At 40.5% G+C, this 19,848-nt stretch overlaps 2 protein-coding genes across 7 annotated transcripts; one reads left to right on the forward strand and one right to left on the reverse strand.

The window, feature by feature from the left end:
- Positions 1-1,573: 1,573 nt before the first annotated feature.
- On the reverse strand, positions 1,574-11,691 carry dgkab (diacylglycerol kinase, alpha b). Of its 4 annotated transcripts, none has more exons than XM_086118074.1 (24): positions 11,563-11,691; positions 11,063-11,135; positions 10,481-10,557; positions 9,986-10,127; positions 9,495-9,578; positions 9,328-9,377; positions 9,151-9,225; positions 8,299-8,415; positions 8,091-8,208; positions 7,762-7,850; positions 7,371-7,478; positions 6,793-6,891; positions 6,665-6,715; positions 6,392-6,465; positions 5,339-5,413; positions 5,178-5,263; positions 5,016-5,105; positions 4,766-4,926; positions 4,615-4,679; positions 3,523-3,613; positions 3,259-3,436; positions 3,054-3,174; positions 2,900-2,960; positions 1,574-2,261 (listed from the first exon to the last, which is right to left on the reverse strand). In XM_086118074.1, the coding sequence occupies exons 2-24, from the start codon at positions 11,133-11,135 to the stop codon at positions 2,181-2,183; spliced, it is 2,166 nt and encodes a 721-aa protein (XP_085974200.1). In that variant the 5' UTR covers positions 11,563-11,691; the 3' UTR covers positions 1,574-2,180. The 4 variants fall into 4 exon arrangements, with proteins under 4 accessions (XP_085974200.1, XP_085974199.1, XP_085974197.1 ...); XM_086118073.1 differs by having other exon boundaries at positions 11,063-11,181; positions 11,563-11,672; XM_086118071.1 differs by lacking the exon at positions 11,563-11,691 and having other exon boundaries at positions 11,063-11,213.
- Positions 11,692-13,936: 2,245 nt separating this feature from the next.
- stx16 (syntaxin 16) lies at positions 13,937-19,770 on the forward strand. Of its 3 annotated transcripts, none has more exons than XM_086118585.1 (8): positions 13,937-14,358; positions 15,728-15,835; positions 15,918-16,058; positions 16,962-17,124; positions 17,234-17,322; positions 17,654-17,797; positions 17,920-18,000; positions 18,079-19,770. In XM_086118585.1, exons 1-8 carry the CDS (start codon positions 14,233-14,235, stop codon positions 18,178-18,180), a joined length of 954 nt encoding a protein of 317 aa, XP_085974711.1. In that variant the 5' UTR covers positions 13,937-14,232; the 3' UTR covers positions 18,181-19,770. The 3 variants fall into 3 exon arrangements, with proteins under 3 accessions (XP_085974711.1, XP_085974712.1, XP_085974713.1); XM_086118586.1 differs by having other exon boundaries at positions 13,937-14,313; XM_086118587.1 differs by lacking the exon at positions 13,937-14,358 and adding an exon at positions 14,366-15,620.
- Positions 19,771-19,848: the final 78 nt, after the last annotated feature.

Raw genomic sequence — 19,848 nt, forward strand, 5'->3', positions numbered from 1 at the left:
CCACAATTCTGAGGTTCAAGGTTGCAATTCTTGTGTAGGCTTTCTATTTTCCATTCCAATACATGAATGTTGGGTTTACAATTCCAACTGTTCAAACTATAAACTGTTCAGCTCGTCGCTACTGCAGGGTTTTTTTCCCTCAAAATGTCAAAATAAAATTGAGAAACTATGTTTGGTGTGTTTTCCACTTCTAAATTTATTTATTTTTTTTTACCAAATTAAAACATTCCAAACTATTAACCCTATTCCTACTGCAAATTATTTCAAAAATTTGAAATCAAAGATAAAAAAATTTTTTTTGATTATTTTCCCCTGCAATCTATAATTTTACCCATTTAAACTGTTCCAACATTAAACTGTTTCGTGCAATATTTTTTATTTCAAAATAAAAACAATGTTTTTCCTCCCCTCTCAATTTCTGCATTTTTTGAGCGATTCAAACGGTTCCAACTTTGAACTTCTCAGCTCATGAATATTAAAACTTTTTTTTTTTTCAAAATAGATCCCCAAATTTCAATGTTGGGGATTTTACCTGTAATTCACTTGGTTGATTCAAAACATTCCAACTTCAAAATGTTGCTTGAATGTGAGTGTGAATGGTTGTTTGGCTCTTTGATTAACTGGTGACCAGTCAACTGCATACCAATCACCCAAAATCAGCTGAGATAGTCTCCAGTCGGAAATCATTGCACTAACTGATGCTCCCAATTCAAGAGCTGTGAAGTGATACATTGTATTGTACTGCATTGTTGTCATCATTGGAGCAGTCGCATGATGGACGGCACAGCCACAGCTGTAAATGCCCATATGTCAGCAACAATTGAAGCATCAGCTAATACCGCTCAAGTCATAACTTATCAGCCCCACGCAGTTAATACATAGCATACTCGAATCCTCTCGGGGGAAGCCCAGGTGCGATCCAGTTTCTCTATAGAGTGCGATGGGTCATTCGGCGTGCAAAGAAATTGTGTTTTTCTTCGGAACATACGAATATGAAGTAGGTCCCTGTGGAATGTGTATTTAAACATTTTAGTCCATTGAACTGCCTCTAAGGCATTTACAATTTCCAGACACTCGCTGTCATCTATAGGAGAGAATGGATTTTTATATAATTTACCAAAATATATGTACATGTAAACTTGCATTTTCAGCACGTCTTACGATGTCTGCTCCAAGTTAGGCTATTCCGTTTTGAAACGCCCACGTAAAGTTTCACTTTTCCTTCTCGCTTACTTAGGCTTAATCCTCCTCCATGCTTCCTTTCCTCACTAACTCTGGATTAGTCCTCTTTTCCACCCATGCATTCTGCAAAGCATGTCTCCCAAAATTCTGCCAGGATAGATAAACATTTCGATATTCAATTGGCAGGCTATATTCAAAGGAAACAGAATACAACAGTATCTACTGTTCATAAATATTCCTTTAGCATTCCATATAGCCTTTAAAAAAAAGAGAGATACAGGTTACATTTCAGAAAATGTGATTTTTGTACCGTCAGATGTACTGCGATATATTTGGTATACTTGATTGAAACCATCCCCTGAGAACAAGAACCAACTAAAAGACGAACATGTTGAAATGGGTGCATTTCTAAGCATTTAATATCCAAGTAAAATTGCCATCAACCATAAATGAAGCAACAACAATGAAGGATTTTCCCCCTTATCCACTGTTACTCATTCCATAATTCATCTTGATATTCGTTTACTAGGCTATACAGGCCTCGCTGTACAATTTATGCTAGACAAGAAGAATGGGCACGTTAACAGTAGTGGAAGCATAACAGCTAAAGGTACACTGGAATTCAAACACGTTGAATTAAGGACATTTTTTTTAACCGTTTCACCCAGTCCGTCAATTAAAACGCAGAAATAAATATATTTCTAGAATGCACCAAGTGCAGGTAAGCATGTCATTGAAACGCTAACACCCTGCTACAGATTTCTATTTTAGCCATATAACAAACACAACAACATATGTAAACATATTTCTAATCCTCCTTTAAAATCAGGTAAAACAACCATCAATCCATCCGAACAAGTACAGTAACACAAGTGCAAAGTAACAGTTTAGGAATTCTCGGCAACAAAACACACACCAAATGCTATCTATCTAAAAGAATGTGAAAATATAAAATAGAGTCCTGTTGTCCAGAGTCCCTCTGTGGAAAAAGATTGTTTCTATTTGAGGTGGAAGAAACCGGATGGCTTTGCCGGTGGACCCATTAACATGTTAGCTTGGTTCTTGTGAGTTATGTGGATCTGGAATGAAGGAAGACACGACAGGTGGCTCGTCATGAGTAGAAATGTAAATTGTTTGGAATGATACATGTTGTAGTGTTCTAACCAAGGGAGGGACCTAATATTAGGCAATCAGAAACAATTGCCTGGGGCCTTTGAGATGTCCAGGTGCCAAAAATCATTTTGTTAATCCTGATTGATGGTTTACTTTGAATCAAAGTTATTATGCTTGTTTTGTTCTTAACTCAAAGAGTTTAAAAAAAAACATCAAAATGCCAAATTTATCATGATCATTTGGGCTTCTCATGCATTGGACTATTCCATCATCTTTCTGCACGTGTCCAATAGTTTTGGATTTTTCATTAGTTAGTTTTCATTACATTTTAACTTTTTAGAAAATTCTTCGGGGTTTTTTTGTTTGTTTTTTAGTATATTAGTTTTTTTTTTTTGATGATTCGTGTTCTTATCAATTACTGTAAAGGTATTGAGATGATTCTTTTCACTCGGAACTGGAATATATTTTGGTACGCAGACACGCTCTGCTTCACAGAAGATGTAATGAGGTCAATGTCGGCCCCTGCTGGCTATTAAAATGAACGCTTCACATTTTGCACATTCTATCATGAGACCCAATGTACAGGGACTGAAGACAGACTTACTGTACAAGGGGGTTGCAACCACGGCTCCCCGTCAATTTGCATGGGCATTGCTTTGAATGTCCTATATGAGTGAAGAAAGCGTGGCATTGATAATTAATTGTTGTAAGTTTGGAGCAATGGTTTAGGTGTTCTGTCAGAGCTAAAAGCACACCACCTGATTATAATTTGGGAAGCCTGTGCCAATCTGTGCCCGGCGCTCTTCAGCCCAGTGTAGATCTGTCCCATTTCTATCATCCCTTCCAGGCCTACCACCTCTAGACGCCTATCAGTCATGTCTGCAAAGATATCATATTGAAAAGGCTCGTGAGAGTGTTTTAGAACAATATATAAACTAGAAGAAAGAAAAAAAAAACATCTACCTTGCGCTACTGTTTTAAGAACTTCTGGATCAGTGATGACTTCACGTGGTTCACGTGGTGGACCACCAGGCTTAGTGGACTGGCCCCACAGGTTGGAGCCGCCGTAGATGCTGGGTATGTTGAGGACAGCAATGCACGTGAGAGACGTGCCGCTCAGTTCAAGAGGTTTCCCACAGCACTGTTGTTATCCATTCAACAAAGAGTGTGATAACAAATGAATGGAGCTGCCGAATAAAGTCACATGACTGCAAGAGAAACATTCACCTCAATGGCGAGACACTCCGTGAGGTTCTTGCAAGAAGAATTTATGGTCTCAGATGTGGCAAACTCCAAATACCAGAGCTTGTTTTTCATTCTTCACAACATTGGAGGAAAACACTGTGTATTAGGAATATTTGTGTAACAAACGGTGCTATTTTTTAATGCAATAGAATGTGTAGTGGCTTGCAGATCCGTCAAGTCATGGATTTTTTTTTAACCTATCTTCTGTTATTCACTGAAATACACCTATACTGTGGTTTTGTGCTCAAGACAAAGCAATGGAAGTAGTGCTTTGGTGCAATCTTGGTACCAAGGAACTTTGCTGGAGTAGGTTGAGGAGCTTCACTTTGACAAAAGTAGTGATTTGGTGCCAATTTTGTCATGTTGGAGCCAAGGAACTATGTTGATGTGAGCACAATAGCTTCATCCAGACAAAAGTAGTGCTTTGGTACTATCTTGGTGCCAAGGAACTATGTTGATGTGAGCACAATAGCTTCATCCAGACCAAAGTAGTGCTTTGGTACTATCTTGGTGCCAAGGAACTATGTTGATGTGAGTTGGGAAGCTTCACCCCAACCAAAGTAGTCATTTGGTGCCAATTTGTGTTGTCCTGTTTCCAAGCAACTATGTTGAAGTGAGTTCAAGAGCTCCGTCTCGCCAAAAGTAATGCTTTAGTGCCATCTTGTGGCATCTTGTTACAAATGAATTATGTTAAAGTGAATTGAGGAGCTTCATTTAGTGGTTTGATGCATCTTGTGGCATGTTGGCACCAAGGAACTATAATGAAGTGAGTTGAGGGCCTTCATCTAGGGAAGACATGCCCAGGTCCGTTCCTCAGGAGTCCATATCCAGCCCGTTTTAGATGTCTCCTTCCTCCAAGACACCTGATTCAAATGATCAGCTCATCAGCAAGCTTTACAGAAGCCTGATCATGAACCCTGTTCATTCGAATCCGTTGGGTTGGAGGAGGGAAACATATGAAACATGCATGGACTTTGGCCCTCGAGGATCTAAGTTGCCCACCCGTAATCTAGACAGAAGCACTGCTTTGGTACCAAAATGATGCCAATGAATTATGTTGCAGTGGGTCCTGACCTGCTGTTGAACCTCTGAGGGTATTTCTCTCTCATAGAGTGGAAACGATGAGCAACAGAAGCATCCTGCTCAGCAAGAAAAAAAAATCAGTTTATTACACTTCAAGTTCAAGTGCTGCATGAATCAGCCAACACGACAGTATGTAACTCACTGATCCTACGGAGAAGTAGTTGTTGATGATCTGGTGGGGCACGGGGTCTCCCACTTGTTTAGGATCACTTGGTATCACCTGAATGCTCCAGCGATCCATTTGGATCAGCTCACTGGTCTCAATCTCCTTCAGGATCTCTGTCAGGTCAGACCCGTCGTAGCCTTCCAAGGGGACACAAGAGAAGCGGGAAAAATGTGTCACAGTTCACATTGCACCTGCGTTAACCTTTGCCTGAGGGCGATGCTTTTACCTCCACCCCAGCGCAGACAGCGAGCCAGATCATTTCCGGTACCCAAGGGCAAAATCGCTACTTGAGGATTCACCCGCAGGTCAGCTTTGTCTGAAAACACACGTAGGTACACGGTTTATTATCACATATTTGATTCCTCTTCCAAAGCAAACGTTGCTGCACCGATGGCATCCAAGATCCACCCGGCAGTGCCATCTCCTCCACACGCCAAGATCCTGTAGTCGGAAAGATTGCGGAAGAAATGGAGCCTAAAAGAGAAAAAGGGTTCTTGTTGAGAAAAGTATACTCAAGAGTTAAGGTGAAGTGTGGCTGAAGTGCCTTACCCAGGGGAAGGACCTCCATTTGAAAGGTTGTACACTTGGCGTGGATTCAGCAGGTACTGAAATTTACAGAGAACTCTGAAGAGGAAGCGCAGACAAGAAAATGAAGAAATTCATTCGTGACTGCTTTGCTTGTTTTGCAATGCAAGATATGATGAAGAGTGTTTAAGGGCCACTCCATGAAATTGGTGCCACTTGACTGTTGTAATGCTCTCAAAATAAACTTCAAGTTGGCCCATCTGTGGAATTTTTTTTTTCGTCATTGTTTTATGTTCTATATCCTGTGGGAAATGTGCCTTGGGGAATATTATATTTTTCAAGCAAATTAAGGTATAGTTGGGTATGCAGGACACTTTGCTTGATTAAAAAAAAATAAAGTAAATTTCACCATGCATTTATGAATTTTTATTTTCTGGGGCTCTTCAATGTAACATATAACAATACTGTACTGCGCTTCTCTTTTATTAATGCCATAAAAGCTGAATCTTCGCCACTGTCTATGTCAGTGTTTCTTAACCTTGTTAGAGGTACCGAACCCAACCAGTGCATATGCACATTCAACAAACCCTTCATTAATGAAACATAAAAATATGATTCAATAAGTGTTCATTCAGTTTTGAGTTGCTCAACTTGGCATGACAAATCATGCGGCTAGGACGCCGAGTCCCATCACGTTGCGTGATGCATGTGAATCCATGTTGTACAGATTCGTCCGACTACTTTCTTTTTTTGCTCGACATAGTTAGGATGTATTAAAATGCTCGAAATAAATAAAATAAAAAAATCACACGACGTACCATCACGACAGTCACACGACGACTGAGCGAACTAAATTTCTCGCAGCACTGATTGGACAAGCGATGTAATGTGATCATCTGCAGCGGGCGTGTCATAACTAATTGACTTTTTGAGTCGGGTGTGTCTTAACTTCCATGACAGAGGCTCCATCGAACCCCTGAGACCGATTCACCGAACCCCTGGGGTTCGATCGAACCCAGGTTGAGAACCACTAGGATCTCATTCGCACCTAATGTAAGGTACCAAATGTTAACTCACCTTTCACCCTGGTTTCCTCCACTTTTTGGATTTACGAACACCAGCAGTGGGTGAATGTCAGGAATTGGGACAGTCTGAGGGAAAATGCTTTGTCCATCATTATACAGGAAGGATGCTTTGAATATGGCTCACCATTTGTATATGCTTTCATCGACTCCTTTGTTTATTCTTTGTACGCATTATTACATGGCTGTAAATGTCAACCAAATGTAATACGTGCGGGTCATGTTTGTCACAGAAAACGGCAGTGAGCAATCAAGACAATGCAAGTACCTGTAAGATGTTGCCATCGGGGGTCACGTTTAATAGATTGGTGTCCTGTTTCTGGGGAAGCACATTACAAACAAGGAACTTTACGATGAAGAGATACAACACGGCAGAGTACCCGTATGGCGTTCTACCTTGGAGTGAGCATATATGGCCCATGGTGGGAGTATATGATCTTTCAGTGGACCACAGTTGCAGGTGGATAGTCCAGTGTAGATGCACTCATCGTGGCGCTTAAACAAAAACAGAGTCATATTAACATGTTGTAGTTCATCCATCCATCCATTTTCCGATCCGCTTTATCCTCACAAGGGTCGCAGGGGGGGGGGGGGGGGTGCTGGAGCCTATTCCAGCCGTCTTCAGGCAGTAGGTGAGGGACACTATGAAATGGTTGCCAGCCAGTTGTAGGGCACACGCAGATGAACAACAATCCACGCTCACACTCACACCTAGGGACAATTAAGAGTGTTCAATCAGCCTGCCATGCATGTTTTTGGAAGGTGGGAGGAAACCGGAGTACCCAGAGAAAACCCACGCAGGCACGGGGAGAACATGCAAACTCCACACAGGGAGGCCGGAGCTGGAATTGGAGCCGGTACCTCTGCACTGTGATCCTGACGCGCTAACCACTGGACTATCGGGCCGCGATATTGTAGCTGTCCTAAGTAATTAATTCTCGTTATATGAAAGCTTTGAGTCAAGTTCTTCTCACCATCTGCTGGCACCACACACATCGTCTTCCAGCTAAGGTTTTAATTTTCTTCGAGCAAACTTGACACTTGGAGCTGCGGTCCGATCTGACCCAGTCGTGAGACGGCACCTAAGACAAAAGTTGATGTTTAGAAAGATTGATTACAGTTCGCCACTCTTTTAAATCAGGTTTGTAGTCATATGAGTGTGTTTTTCTGCCCGCAAATATGATAAAAATTGGGTTGGTTTCGCTTCAGTATTCAAATCATGTCAGCAGCATCTATTCAGTTAGTTTCAGAATTTGAATCATATTCAACTTCTCACAAGAGATCTTTGAACTCACTTTTCCTAACAAATGATATTTCAAAGAAAACCAAAAGTGCAAGAAACGGAATCATTGGCAGGTTCCTCACCCTCAGTTCCTGTTTAGATTTGACAAAGGTGGGAGCACAGGGCTCAACATTCTTGTTGGAACAGTGACTATGGGCAGTATACTTGCAACCTGATGGAGAGAATATGACAACCATTTTTTTTTTAAAAGCATTTTTTTTCAACACTGTCCGACATATCAATAGCTCAAGACCCGAACAGAAATTAGGTTTTGCCCCACTACCCAAAGTAACTGAAATATATAAAATATTAATAACTTTGACTGTGCAGAAACAAATTTATAATAACACACAATACACATCAGATTGACAATCCCCAAAACTGATCCCTTGCAGTGACTTTTTGCTCTTACGGCTGCAGCAGAGTCCTTGCTTCCTGAGGCCGAGCAGCATGCTCTTACACACACAACAGTAGGCCGGTTTGTTAAAATTCTTCAATCTCCAAATATGCTGCCCATCCCTTTGCGGCACCTGTGGGTGGGGAGGCAAAAACATAAGGGAGCGCCGTTGCTTTAAAAAATAAAAATAAATAAAAAAAACACACAGGGGGAACCGTTTTACCTTCAGTCCAAGCAGAACAAGTAAAGGCACATTGTTCATGCCTCCTTTCAGCCATTCCTCCAGTGTGACAGTACCGCTGGAATCCACGTCAATTGCTGTCATCATGTCCTTCAGCACCTGCACACACACACACACACACACACACACACGCGCACAAAAATAGTATGTTTGAGTCAATAGATTTTGACTGGTGTCGTACCCTCAAATGTTGCGATCGTCTCAAAGTGTATCCAATTGTCTGAATGATACTTTAAATTCTATTTAATTATGTTCTTACTCTATATTTCCCAAAGTACAGTATTATACACTACTAATTTATTTATTCATAACACATAAACACATATTACAACATTTTTTCCTGTTCTTGAGGGCGGGGTTGGAACAGATAACTCAACTCAACTGTATTTATAGAGCACTTTCAGACAGCCATCGCTGCATACAAAGTGCTGTACATGGAGCAACTAACATATACAACAGTAAAGCAACAAATCGGACGGTACAAAAAGACGGTAGAAAGCACCGAACATTAAAACCAAGAACATATCTGAGTCATGCTGAGTCAAATGCCAAAGAATACAAGTGAGTTTTGAGGCGGGGTTCGATAAATAGAATTCCAACACTGTTAATGATGAAAAGTGATTTGAGTTATGAATGTTTTGAGTTAACGATCATGCTCAGGGAGCAACTTATCTATCTCAAGGCACCACTGTAGAGTCTACCTTAAAAAGTTGTCAAAAGTGTCCAACAATTAAAAAACAAAAAATCGGAATCTCCAGAAATCCGTCCATTCATCGATCCATTTTCCAAACTTTTATCCTAAATAAATACATATACAGTATACTGTGTTCCTACAGTTCTGAGCTCAGCCACATCCCAGCCGAGGTAATCAGCCGCTCGCATCATCTGTGTGATGATCCGATCCACTTCCTGATGGAGAAACAAAAGAACCCATCCGTATTTCTTGGAAACTGTCCATTCATTGGAACAGCGTTTGTATAGCACATCATCATGCTAATCGGAGAGACTTACAGAGCTATCCAGGTGTCCATTACCATCTTTGTCATAAAGTTTGAAAGTAACTGAAAACACAAACGAAAAACATGATTTTACACATTCTCAATGTCTCTCTCTCATGGAAATAAAATGTCAACTGAGTCACAATGGACATGTCACAAAACATTTAGAAGCTAACTAACATTCCAGCTTCTCCCGTGGCTGCCCTTCTTCCAGCACTGAGAAGTAACAGGACATGTCACGGAGAAACACTCCTCCTGAAAAAACTAACAAAACAACAAAAAAAACATAACAAGCAAGAAATCGATCTTAATTAAAGGGAAAGTCAAGTCAAACATTTTTTTTACAACAATATATATTATGTGGCCCCGCTAGTCTAAAAATTGTATTCTTATTAATATTGCATTTGGGGAACATGAATTAAGTAACAAAATCGACCCCTTTTTTATTCATCTCTAGGGACGGCCATTTTGTCACTTGCTCGCTGAACTGAAAATTACATCACAGTTACTCAGGGCAACCAATCACGGCTTAGGGTGTGAATTTTAGGAATATTGAAATTGGAATAATGTGACAATTTAAAAAAAATCTTTAGCTGTTCAACGTTTTGTGAAGTGACGCGCAGAGATGCAGATAAGTAGTCTGCAGGTGCACTCGGCATCAACTTATTTACCCTTGGCCTGGGTTGTTGTCGTGGACCCTTCCTGCTCGACATTTTGGAAGTAACGGAAAAGGCGCTGGCAGAAATCCGCAGGAAAGTCGTCGACCTCAAGGTAGGTCTTGAGGAACAGGCTGAATCCTTCTGCATCCACATACTGTACAAAGAAATCAAACAAAGGTGTCATGACACGGAGTGGCAACAATAATACGCAAGAGTCTTTAGAAGTGTCATGTAATCCAAATTGATTCCCTTTCATTGCTCATGCTGCTAATGAAGCCGCAACAAATGATTAAATAACTTAAATTAAAACTTAAATTAGCTAATCATTTCAACCCTCAGGCTTGATAAGTATTCAAGCTTTTGACCCTTTTACAATGACACGTTTTTGTTTTTGTTTTTTTTACATAACATCTGTCGTGTTGAATTACAGTATGTGATCTCACTATGGAAGAGCATGCAAGGGTAAACCATGAGGGGTGTTTTCATTGGTGCTTCTGCATAACTGACCTCTCCAGAGCTGTGCTGGGCCAGCCGACCTCCACTCTCAAACTCCCCGATAACATCTTTCACCTTTAATGTGCTGTCTGCCAAAAAATAAAAATAAAAATAATAATAAAGTGCATGCAATCTCCATATGTATCACACGTGCATTGCTTGGATGCTCATCCTTGTTTGTGCACACATTACATCACGCACCTAATCTGCCTTTGGCTCCTGTTGTAATAAAGGGAAATATGCGTGTAGTTATCCATTCAAGCATTATCCTCCCCAAAACTAAAATACCAGTTACACATTATATTTTTTCCAAAGCCTTTGACGGTATGTTTGTTGCTCCTTCAATAAAGTTGATGCAATTTAGCATTTACTCTGATACCATTTAACTCGGCATGGACCAATTTGCTGTGATTTTCAATCAGAACTCACAAAACAGTATGCTCAATAACATTTCAACTCCTGCATTAATAAAATGTGTTGTGGTGGTGTATATATAATAATTGTAACTGTATACACGTATGCACACATGTATACACTATGTTTAACCTATACTGCCATTTCTAAGTACAGTAGTAAAAGAAAAGTGAAACTTACATTGCATGTATTCCTGCAGCTGGATAAAATCCACAGGCGTTAGAGTATCTTCTGTATCCTCAGAGGACGACATCTGGAATACAGAGCGATGCAAACGATGGAGGACAGAAACTTTACACCTGCAAACAGCCAGCAAAGTCAAGGCATGCATTTGTTGTTCGCACAACAGGGCTTTAATTTCCGGGTTTTGAAGTGACTCCTGAAACTGGTTTCCCTCCATTCCTCAAGCTACACACAAATGTAGTAAACTTGGGAACACCCTCTTAGTGAAATCATAATCAAACCAGTGCCATTTTAAAAATTAAGAAATTGGGCTTCGTGCGAGGAGGCAAACACGGTGTCGCGTGAAACGAGGCAACTCTTGTCCATCAAGCTCATGTAAATTAGTGTAACATTTAAAATGAGCCACAACAGAGCACACAGACAATACGTTAGAATAAATCGACTTCTCCGCGGGTGTTTCAGACCCCTGACGCTCTCAACCCATCCAAACTGCTCACCTGGTCTCAGTTTGATGTTCGGATCACGGAACTCGGTTAAACTACAGCAGTGTCTAGTCTGCCTCGGTATTAAAAGGATGTCAGGGATTAAGCAGGGCAGCAGGAGGAGGAGCCTTTACCACATGATAACACCGGCAGTGCCAAAGCCTCTCAATGGGAACTCAGGCAGATAATACAAACACTTTGAATTTTTTTCATTGATCGACAAGTGTATGAATGAAAAAGATCTTTGGCTGCCACTTTATAATCATCATTCATAAATTGCTCATATAGTACAAAGGGCATACAAGCCATTAGGTGTAAAAAAAAAAAAAAAGGTTAAAAAAATTCTGTTTTTAGCAATGAATGTTGCCAAGTTGATGCTCCTAACACATTTGATAATTATAAAGGTTTAAAGCTGACATAAGGGAGGCCGAAAAAAACTTTTAAAATATCATTAAAATCACAGCAGTAGAGCTACAGTAAATGTTGGCTAAATGTTTGGCAAGCAAGAAGTCACCATCGTTGTCAACCTGAAATAGCTTTATTAAGTAAACCCCTTATTAGTTTAACCCATTTAATCCCAAATTTTTCCCAGACATTTAAAAATCAAAATCAGGTGTCATTGGTAGCCCTTTTAAGTAATCAGTAATAAAAATGTTTAGAGCCAAATTTCCCTGAGTTGCCATAGCATTATCAATGTGCAAATTCAGTGAAGTAAATTACATTTTGATTCGACCCGACCCTGGATAAGCGGTAGAAAGTGGCTGGATGGATGGATGATACCAAAGGAGTGGAATTTCATACAAATGCACTAAAATATAATTGGACAGACTGAAGACAATAGTAAAAAGTGAAAGTCTTGTGCGATAACAGTATAGACAACTTCAAATACTTGGAGAGAGAAAAGTCAATTTCAAACCTGCAGAATCACCCAACCATGCAATTACAGCATTGTAGTTGATGAAAGGTGTTAACACACCCCTGACCCAGAAGAGTGACAGTAATGGTATATACATAGCTATAACCCTTTGCAGCAATAATAAAACATGTATTATATTTGTGCAGTAATTGCAGGCATTGTATGGTAGATATTTCTTCCAATTTGTGGTTGACAGGTGATAGATTAAATCTAATGATAATTTCTTAGGCATTGTCCAGTCACAGGCCATAAGAAAAGTTTCCTTGTTCCCGAGTGTGGCTTCAAATCAGTCCAAGAATAAAGACTGGTAGATGTCTTCTCCAAATACGTTTCCCTCACATTGTTTTATTCTTTGACTCCTTCCTGCAGCCACTGTATACTGTACTCCTTTTATTATGAATGGATGATGGAAGAAACCAGAGCACGCAAGCCCTCACAAGTATAGGGGCAACACACAAACTCCACATAAGAAGCCCAGAGCCCAGAAGCCCAGTTAATCATCGGCCAATATTTATTCTCTTTCACAGAAATTAAAATGTTAATAATCATGAACATCATTTAGGTATTTATATTTAGGATTATGATAATGATGATGTTGATGACTATAATTCTTCTTCTTCTTCTTTTTCTTCTTCTTCTTCTTATTATTGTTGTTGTTGTTTTTGTTGCCTGTAGTACAACATAGCAATAATAGTAGTAGTAGTGGTGGTAGTATCATTATTATGATTTCTATTTTATATATCCAGGTTAAGCAAAGAAGCCATATATAGCCACCATTGTTTACAGCAGGCATGTCCAGCTCCGGGCCTGGAGGGCCGCTGTCCTGCCTGTTTTTCAGCTCTCTTGCCTGCAACACACCTGATTCAGGTGATCAGCTCATCAGCCAGCTCTGAAGCAGCATTAGAACAACCCTGATTATTTGAATCAGGTGTGTTGCTCCTAAGAGTGCTGGAAAACACACAGGACATCGGTCCTTGAGGGCCGACTTTGAACACCCCTGGTTTACAGTATTCTGGCAAATCAAGCATTTACATTCTTTTGGTTCCCTTAATTTAGGCGTTTTGTTTTCGTAAAGTTGTTTATTAAAATTTATTTTTATTTTTTTCTATTCATTTGTTATTTGTTTCATTTGTTAAAACTGATTTAATGTTATTGGATTATTGTAAATCAGATATAAATATTAAATAGATCATTTTTTTTAAGTGTATCTACAACTGTCCTCCCCCAGTGTAGTAGTATACTAGAAAAACGTAAAACAAAAAGGATGTATATTCATAAATGATTGAATTGTTTAATTGAGATCAACAATTTTACACATTTCAAATGAACACTATAACTATTATTTTTTATCAATAAACTGGCCCAGGACAGTTGAAGTACGGCATAATGTTTTTTTTTGCCCAGTAGGTTGCGCTCTATTTTATTTGTCATGCCAGCGCTCGCTCTTGACATAGTAGACTAAGAATGGCTTCACGCAAACGCAGGTGTATACGTCTTATCATTTCCGGTATCAGTGAAGAGGAACGACGTTGCCAATTTGACATTAATTCCACATTTCCGTGGCGGTAATGTTTGTCGAATATGGCGTAGTGTATTGGAAATAATATAGATAGCAGTACGAGACTTCATTGTCCCATCGGCGTTGTATCGCGAGTTGCCCCCCATTATATTTCCATCGGGGAGGCTAAAGCTAAAGCTAAAGCTAGCAAGACGTAGCCGAGCCGCACACCTTTTAGTTGTCGGTGTGTAACACTCATAGCTAATGAGCCATGGCCACTCGGCGTCTGACAGATGCCTTCTTGTTATTGCGGAACAATGCGATCCAAAACCGGCAGATATTGGCTGAGCAAGTGAGTACAAACGACCCCCGTCTGAGTACACGTAGCAATGCTGCGGTGAGTGGTCTGCATCATTTTGACATTTTTACTTGTGTATGTGCGTGTGTTTGCATTATAGCCAGTCATACTTGTGCTAGCTAGACTTGAGTCGAGTGGTTGTCTCGTAAATGTTATTAGGACAGATTCCCGTCATTGTTATTTCGTTTCCACAGTAGTTCACCTCAGGACTGATTTATGTGTCAGGAGGATCATTGATTGGGAGGGAGGGTTCTAGCTAATAAGTGAGCAAATAAAGGTTACTAGCCTGCAAACAACGATTTGAACATATTGATAACTATCTTGAATTAAAACACGTGAGGACGGGTTTGCTCAATCTGTACTGAAATCCCCAAAACATTTTCATGAACAAATAAATGCAGCTGCTTCCATTCATTGCCTATTTCATGGTACAGTTAAGACTGTAACAGTTGACTGTATATCATGCTGTATGGCAGTGGTGGGGAGCCTTTTTCCCCTTTGTGATTGGTAAAAAAAAAAAGAGTACAAATGTGCATTATGCATTATTAAGCACAGGATGATGAGTGTGTTTATCGTGGCAACTGCAGTGAACATGAACACTTTGAACCAAGTGGCTTCTGCACTGCATAATCAGAAGACCACAGCAAAGCTCTCTTACTATTCATTCTTCATGTTGTCTTGATTGCCCCGAGGTTGTCCCGTACATGCAAACAAACAGTGCCCATCCAAATGTGATGTTTGATGTCTTATTTTATCTCTATTTAATTCGCTTCTGCTGTTGTCTCTATGTGCTTTTGGCTCTTCTAAATGTTTCACTGTAAAGAAACCATCACATAGATCACAGCTAAGCAACACAGTAAACAAATATGGATACATCTAGTTAAATGCAGTTGAGCCTTCAACATGGGATGTAATACAATCTTATTAGTTCCAGCCTCCAACTGTCACCCACATGAAACTACTTTGAAACTATTAACATTTTGTGCTTGCATTTATTTGGAAAGGTGAAAACTTGCCCAAATGATTTTGAAGATGTTCAAATGTTTAAGTTCCACATTATACCAGCCCATTATACCGGTAAATTAAACCAACTGGAAAATATAACTTGTCGCCATGTATTAAAAAAAATAAATCTGTGTTACACAGTAATTGTTGGTGGTCTTTGTTACCCTTGCTTGGTGGTCGGTGCTGCGATTTCTGGGGCTCACTTCTGTTCTGCTTCTGTCCTCTCTTTTTCCTTCTTACCTGCTATTGGATGGAACCACACTGCTAACTGCCAATCGCTCTAGGAACTTGATGAGGTACCATTGTTTTGATTCCTGCTACAGTTATACCCGGTACTTTTCGTGAAGCACTAAATCCATCCCCATATTCTAGAAATTGTAAACAAAAGTGTCTTGTTTTCAAGTTGGCTGACGATCGGATGGCGTTGGTGTCGGGAATCAGTCTGGATCCGGAAGCGGCCGTCGGCGTCACCAGGAAGTTGCCGCCCAAATGGGTCGAGGGCATCGACGAGGTAACCCGGAGCAGAAATAACCAGAACTCATCCATATCACGTCTGACAGCGCCAATGAGTGACGACTTTGGATACCTTTCAGATCCAGTATGAAATTTCAAGGGTTCGTCAGAAGATGAAGGACCTGGCATTGCTTCACGATAAGCACATGAATCGACCCACGCTGGATGACAGCAGTGAAGAAGAGCACGCCATCGAAATCACAACACAGGAGATCACACAGGTGTGCAGTTTGGGCAGAATAATGACACGCTCTTCTATTAACTCATTCAGTACCAGCCAATTCTGGACCAAGTCTGAAAAGACGTTTAAAAATGTCTTTGGGAGTGAATGAGTTAAATGATGTAGCGGACTTGTTTTCATTTACAGTGGATCAAAAAAAAAAAGTCCTGTTCAAACGGTATTTTTGTGATTTAAAAAAAAAAACAAGACCAAGAAAAAAAAATTCTCTACCTTTTCCACAATTAATCGGACATACAACCTTTTACAACTCAATTGTATTTTTTGTAGTCCTTGAAAAGGGGAAATAAAAATGAATAAATCATAACTGTAATGTGACTCTGTTGATGATTACCCAATTACATTCAAACTCCTGGTAAACCAAGGCGAGCGCACGCCTGCCACCATTTCACGTGTCTCTGATTAACCCCAAATAAAGTTGAGATGTTCCAGTAGACTTTTACAGGCATCTCTTCTTTCATAGTACCAGAACACTTTTTCCTCATGAGTTTAGGAGAATGTGTTTTTCGTTTGATTAATCCATGGTTGAACGTTTGGGTGGGGCTTAATCTGTGGCACTTGACACGGTGACTGGTGAGTACTACTGCCTGCCATTTAATATGACCTTGAATGTGATTGGTTCATTCTGGATCTGGCCATATCTCACTTCCAAGGAGGGTTTGCAACCACATTATTTCATTATTTCTTAAGTCGTACTGGTTGTAGGTCGCGCTAATTGTGCAAAAGAGTTTAAATTCATTTGTCTTGATTTTGGTTTGGTGATGTGCCATGAGATTTTTCGAATGTAAAATATGTGTTCCGGCTCCAGCTTGAGAAACACAACTCTGTCCTAAAGTCTGCATCCAAAATGCTCACGGTTCCTTTCGGACTCTTGTGTTGACGACAGATGTTCCACCGATGTCAGCGAGCCGTAACGGGCCTGCAGTCTCGCTACGGCCACTGCACCGAGCAGGAGGAACGACTACTCAGAAATGTGGTCTCGTCTCTGGCGCAGAGTCTTCAGGAGTTGTCCATCAATTTCAGGCACACGCAGTCCAGCTACTTAAAACGTACTCCTTGGTTTTTTTTTTGGTTTTTTTAAATCATAAACGTGTGTCGAAGACGTGTTCATTCGAGCTCACTGAGTACACATTGAACTGTCATCGTCATATCTTGCAGGCATGAAGAATCGTGAGGAGCGATCAAAGCACTTTTTTGACTCAGGACCGTTAATGGAAGAGGACGAAGATCTAGCTTTGTATGACAAGGTGGGGATTTGTTAAAATGCAGTCAGTCTTTCAGATTAACTCAACGAATGACATTAAATATGGGCTTGGTTTAATGTCAGCCGAGAATTATTTGTACAGGTGACCTGCATGCAAAAAAAAAAAAAAAAAAACAGCAGCAGAAAAATAAACATGAGTCCAAACGGCCGACTTAATCTTCCACCACTCACAGGATGTTGCGTTAAATAAAAATGATTGTGGTACTATGTGTTCTCTATTGCAAAAAAAAAATCATAGTAATAATAGCAACTCTCAATGGCATATTTTGCATTTGTGCACTCAAATGTTTTCTCATCCAACGGTTGCGTTTCAGGGCTTCACCGACGACCAGTTGATGCTGGTGGAGCAGAACACAGTCATGGTGGAAGAGCGAGAGCGAGAGATCAGACAAATCGTTCAGTCCATCTCGGATCTAAACGAGATTTTCCGCGACTTGGCCGGAATGGTGGTGGAGCAGGTAATTACTGTACATTCATCCCCGCGCAAAATATCCTTCGTCCAGAACCGAAATCAAAGCAGTCGAGCGGCACCTGCTTTTCAAAGTTCTACCTGTAAAATAGTCTTCCGTCGTTCCTCAAGGGCACCGTTCTCGACAGAATCGACTTCAATGTGGAGCAAGCGTGTGTCAAAACAGACGATGGCTTGAAACAGTTACAAAAGGTAAAGAGCCGGTCTCTTGCGGGCACTTGTGGCATCCAGTCGCGTGGATGGCATTTGATCGCGTTTCCCTGTTTGCAGGCAGAGCAGTACCAGAAGAAAAACAGGAAGATGCTGGTCATTTTGATCCTCTTTGTCATAGTCATCATTCTAATTATTATTCTTTTTTCCACCAAATTTTAATCTTACATTCCTTTTTGCTCTCTGTCTGAACGTTTGTCGTGGACCTCTGCTCAAAACCAAGTTGACAGCCTTTCTTTCACACCAAGTGGGAATAGTGAAATTCCATGTCAGTTTTCTGGTGTGCTTTGGGCTGTGCCGACGTGTTTTTTTTTTTTTCTAAATCGAAGAAACAATCAAAAGTATGATTGTGACTCACACGCATTTCTCTCGGCTCATACCTGACCGTGTTGGCATATCTGTCTGTCGTTCTCAAGAGAGAACACTTTACGGCATACATAAGTGGAGACGCATGTGATGATGTCGCAGCAGAATTGTCTCTGCGTCATTTCAATGTGAAAATGGGGTTAGCAATCAGAAAAAAGCAGTATTTTTACCGTGAAAGTCGGTAAGAACAACACCAAACATTGCAACAGTTCAGTACCAAATGATTTCTACGGTTTAAGTGCAACTTTTTGATGATGTAAAATTTTTTTTTACATTCTGGATCCATGGTACTGAAGTGGTTGCAAGTACCGCTGCTTGCCTGATCCATCACATCGTTTTAAAAATCACCCATTCGTCATCCATATATTTTTGCTTTATTTGAAATGTTCGCCACCCCCACGGTCCCTGCATTGAGTGCTACCTTTTATTACCTGCAGTTTGCACATACTTGAGGCCTGAGCAAGAGAGTGGTGTTATGGATGTAAAACTACTGTCATCTGTGCGATGAAAAGAATTATTTATTTTTTAAAACTGCAAATGATCCAGAGCGGCAGAATTACTACACAGTGTATTTGGTAAAACAAGTATCTTGAATATTCATGTCCGTCACTTCGCGAAGAAAACTGTGATCCATCCCAGACAACCAGCGACATTGTGACCGCGTTATGTTTTATTCTGCTCTGATTTTGTTCTTGCTCTGTTGATCTATAAAGACTGATATGCTGAAGGGATGATGAACTTTATTTGACGGATCTGTATTCCACTGTCGAGTTAGCGTGGCCGCTGTTAGAAGTGTCCTTGAGCAACACACACACATCGCTCCCGTTGCGCCTCATGTGAGCTGCTTAGTGACTAGCCACCGTCGTCAGTGGCCCCCTTTACATCGTCAAAGGCGCCATTTTTCTGCATCGCTGTTCCGTAAGCAAAATAGGGGACCAAGTTGACGAGCCCGTTCAGTTTTCGTCTTCAGCAGCCACTTTTATGCTGCCTGTTAAAGAGTCTGTTGTATAAAATGCAGCACACAGAATACGGGGTGTCATAGTCGACCCTCGGGAAGTAGTATAAAAGGCCCATTTTGCCATGCCAGAACCAGAGCTTCTCCCACTCTGTTGTTTGAAAGCACTTGTCATTGTCTAGCAAGTATTCCACATGTCAAGAAGGATGCTTGTGATGACATCCTCAAGAATGCCATGGCTTCTCTGAGAAATTATGTATGAATGACACACTTGACATGTGAAGGTAGAAGCTTTGCATTGCAGCTCGTTTTTTTTTATATATACTGTATACATGTTAAATCATTTCTGTTATTAATGTGAAGTTGTGTGTGAAAAAATGTGCAATTGGTACTCGTGTGGGGAGTTGTTTTTAAATAAACCTGCAACTTGATGGTGATGCTCATTTATTGAGTGCATTGAAGAACTTCGTTATGCCGATGCGATGAATTGGACCTCAATGTGGACAAGT

This window comes from Hippocampus guttulatus, chromosome 8 (genome assembly GCF_054856545.1).
Source record: "Hippocampus guttulatus isolate MCC_2025c chromosome 8, RoL_Hgut_1.0, whole genome shotgun sequence".
Lineage (NCBI taxonomy): Eukaryota > Metazoa > Chordata > Actinopteri > Syngnathiformes > Syngnathidae > Hippocampus > Hippocampus guttulatus.

Excerpts from the sequence above, each read along its gene's own strand:
- dgkab (XM_086118071.1), bottom strand. The coding sequence starts at position 11,213 with ATGCATGCCTTGACTTTGCTGGCTGTTTGCAGGTGTAAAGTTTCTGTC. Across the intron at positions 7,479-7,761 it reads AATCTAAACAGGAACTGAGG|GTGCCGTCTCACGACTGGGT; the intron begins GTGAGGAACCTG and ends CTTTTGTCTTAG. Across the intron at positions 5,106-5,177 it reads GTGGATCTTGGATGCCATCG|ACAAAGCTGACCTGCGGGTG; the intron begins GTGCAGCAACGT and ends GTGTGTTTTCAG.
- stx16 (XM_086118585.1), top strand. The coding sequence starts at position 14,233 with ATGGCCACTCGGCGTCTGACAGATGCCTTCTTGTTATTGCGGAACAAT. Across the intron at positions 17,798-17,919 it reads CCGGAATGGTGGTGGAGCAG|GGCACCGTTCTCGACAGAAT; the intron begins GTAATTACTGTA and ends TCGTTCCTCAAG. Across the intron at positions 18,001-18,078 it reads GCTTGAAACAGTTACAAAAG|GCAGAGCAGTACCAGAAGAA; the intron begins GTAAAGAGCCGG and ends CCCTGTTTGCAG.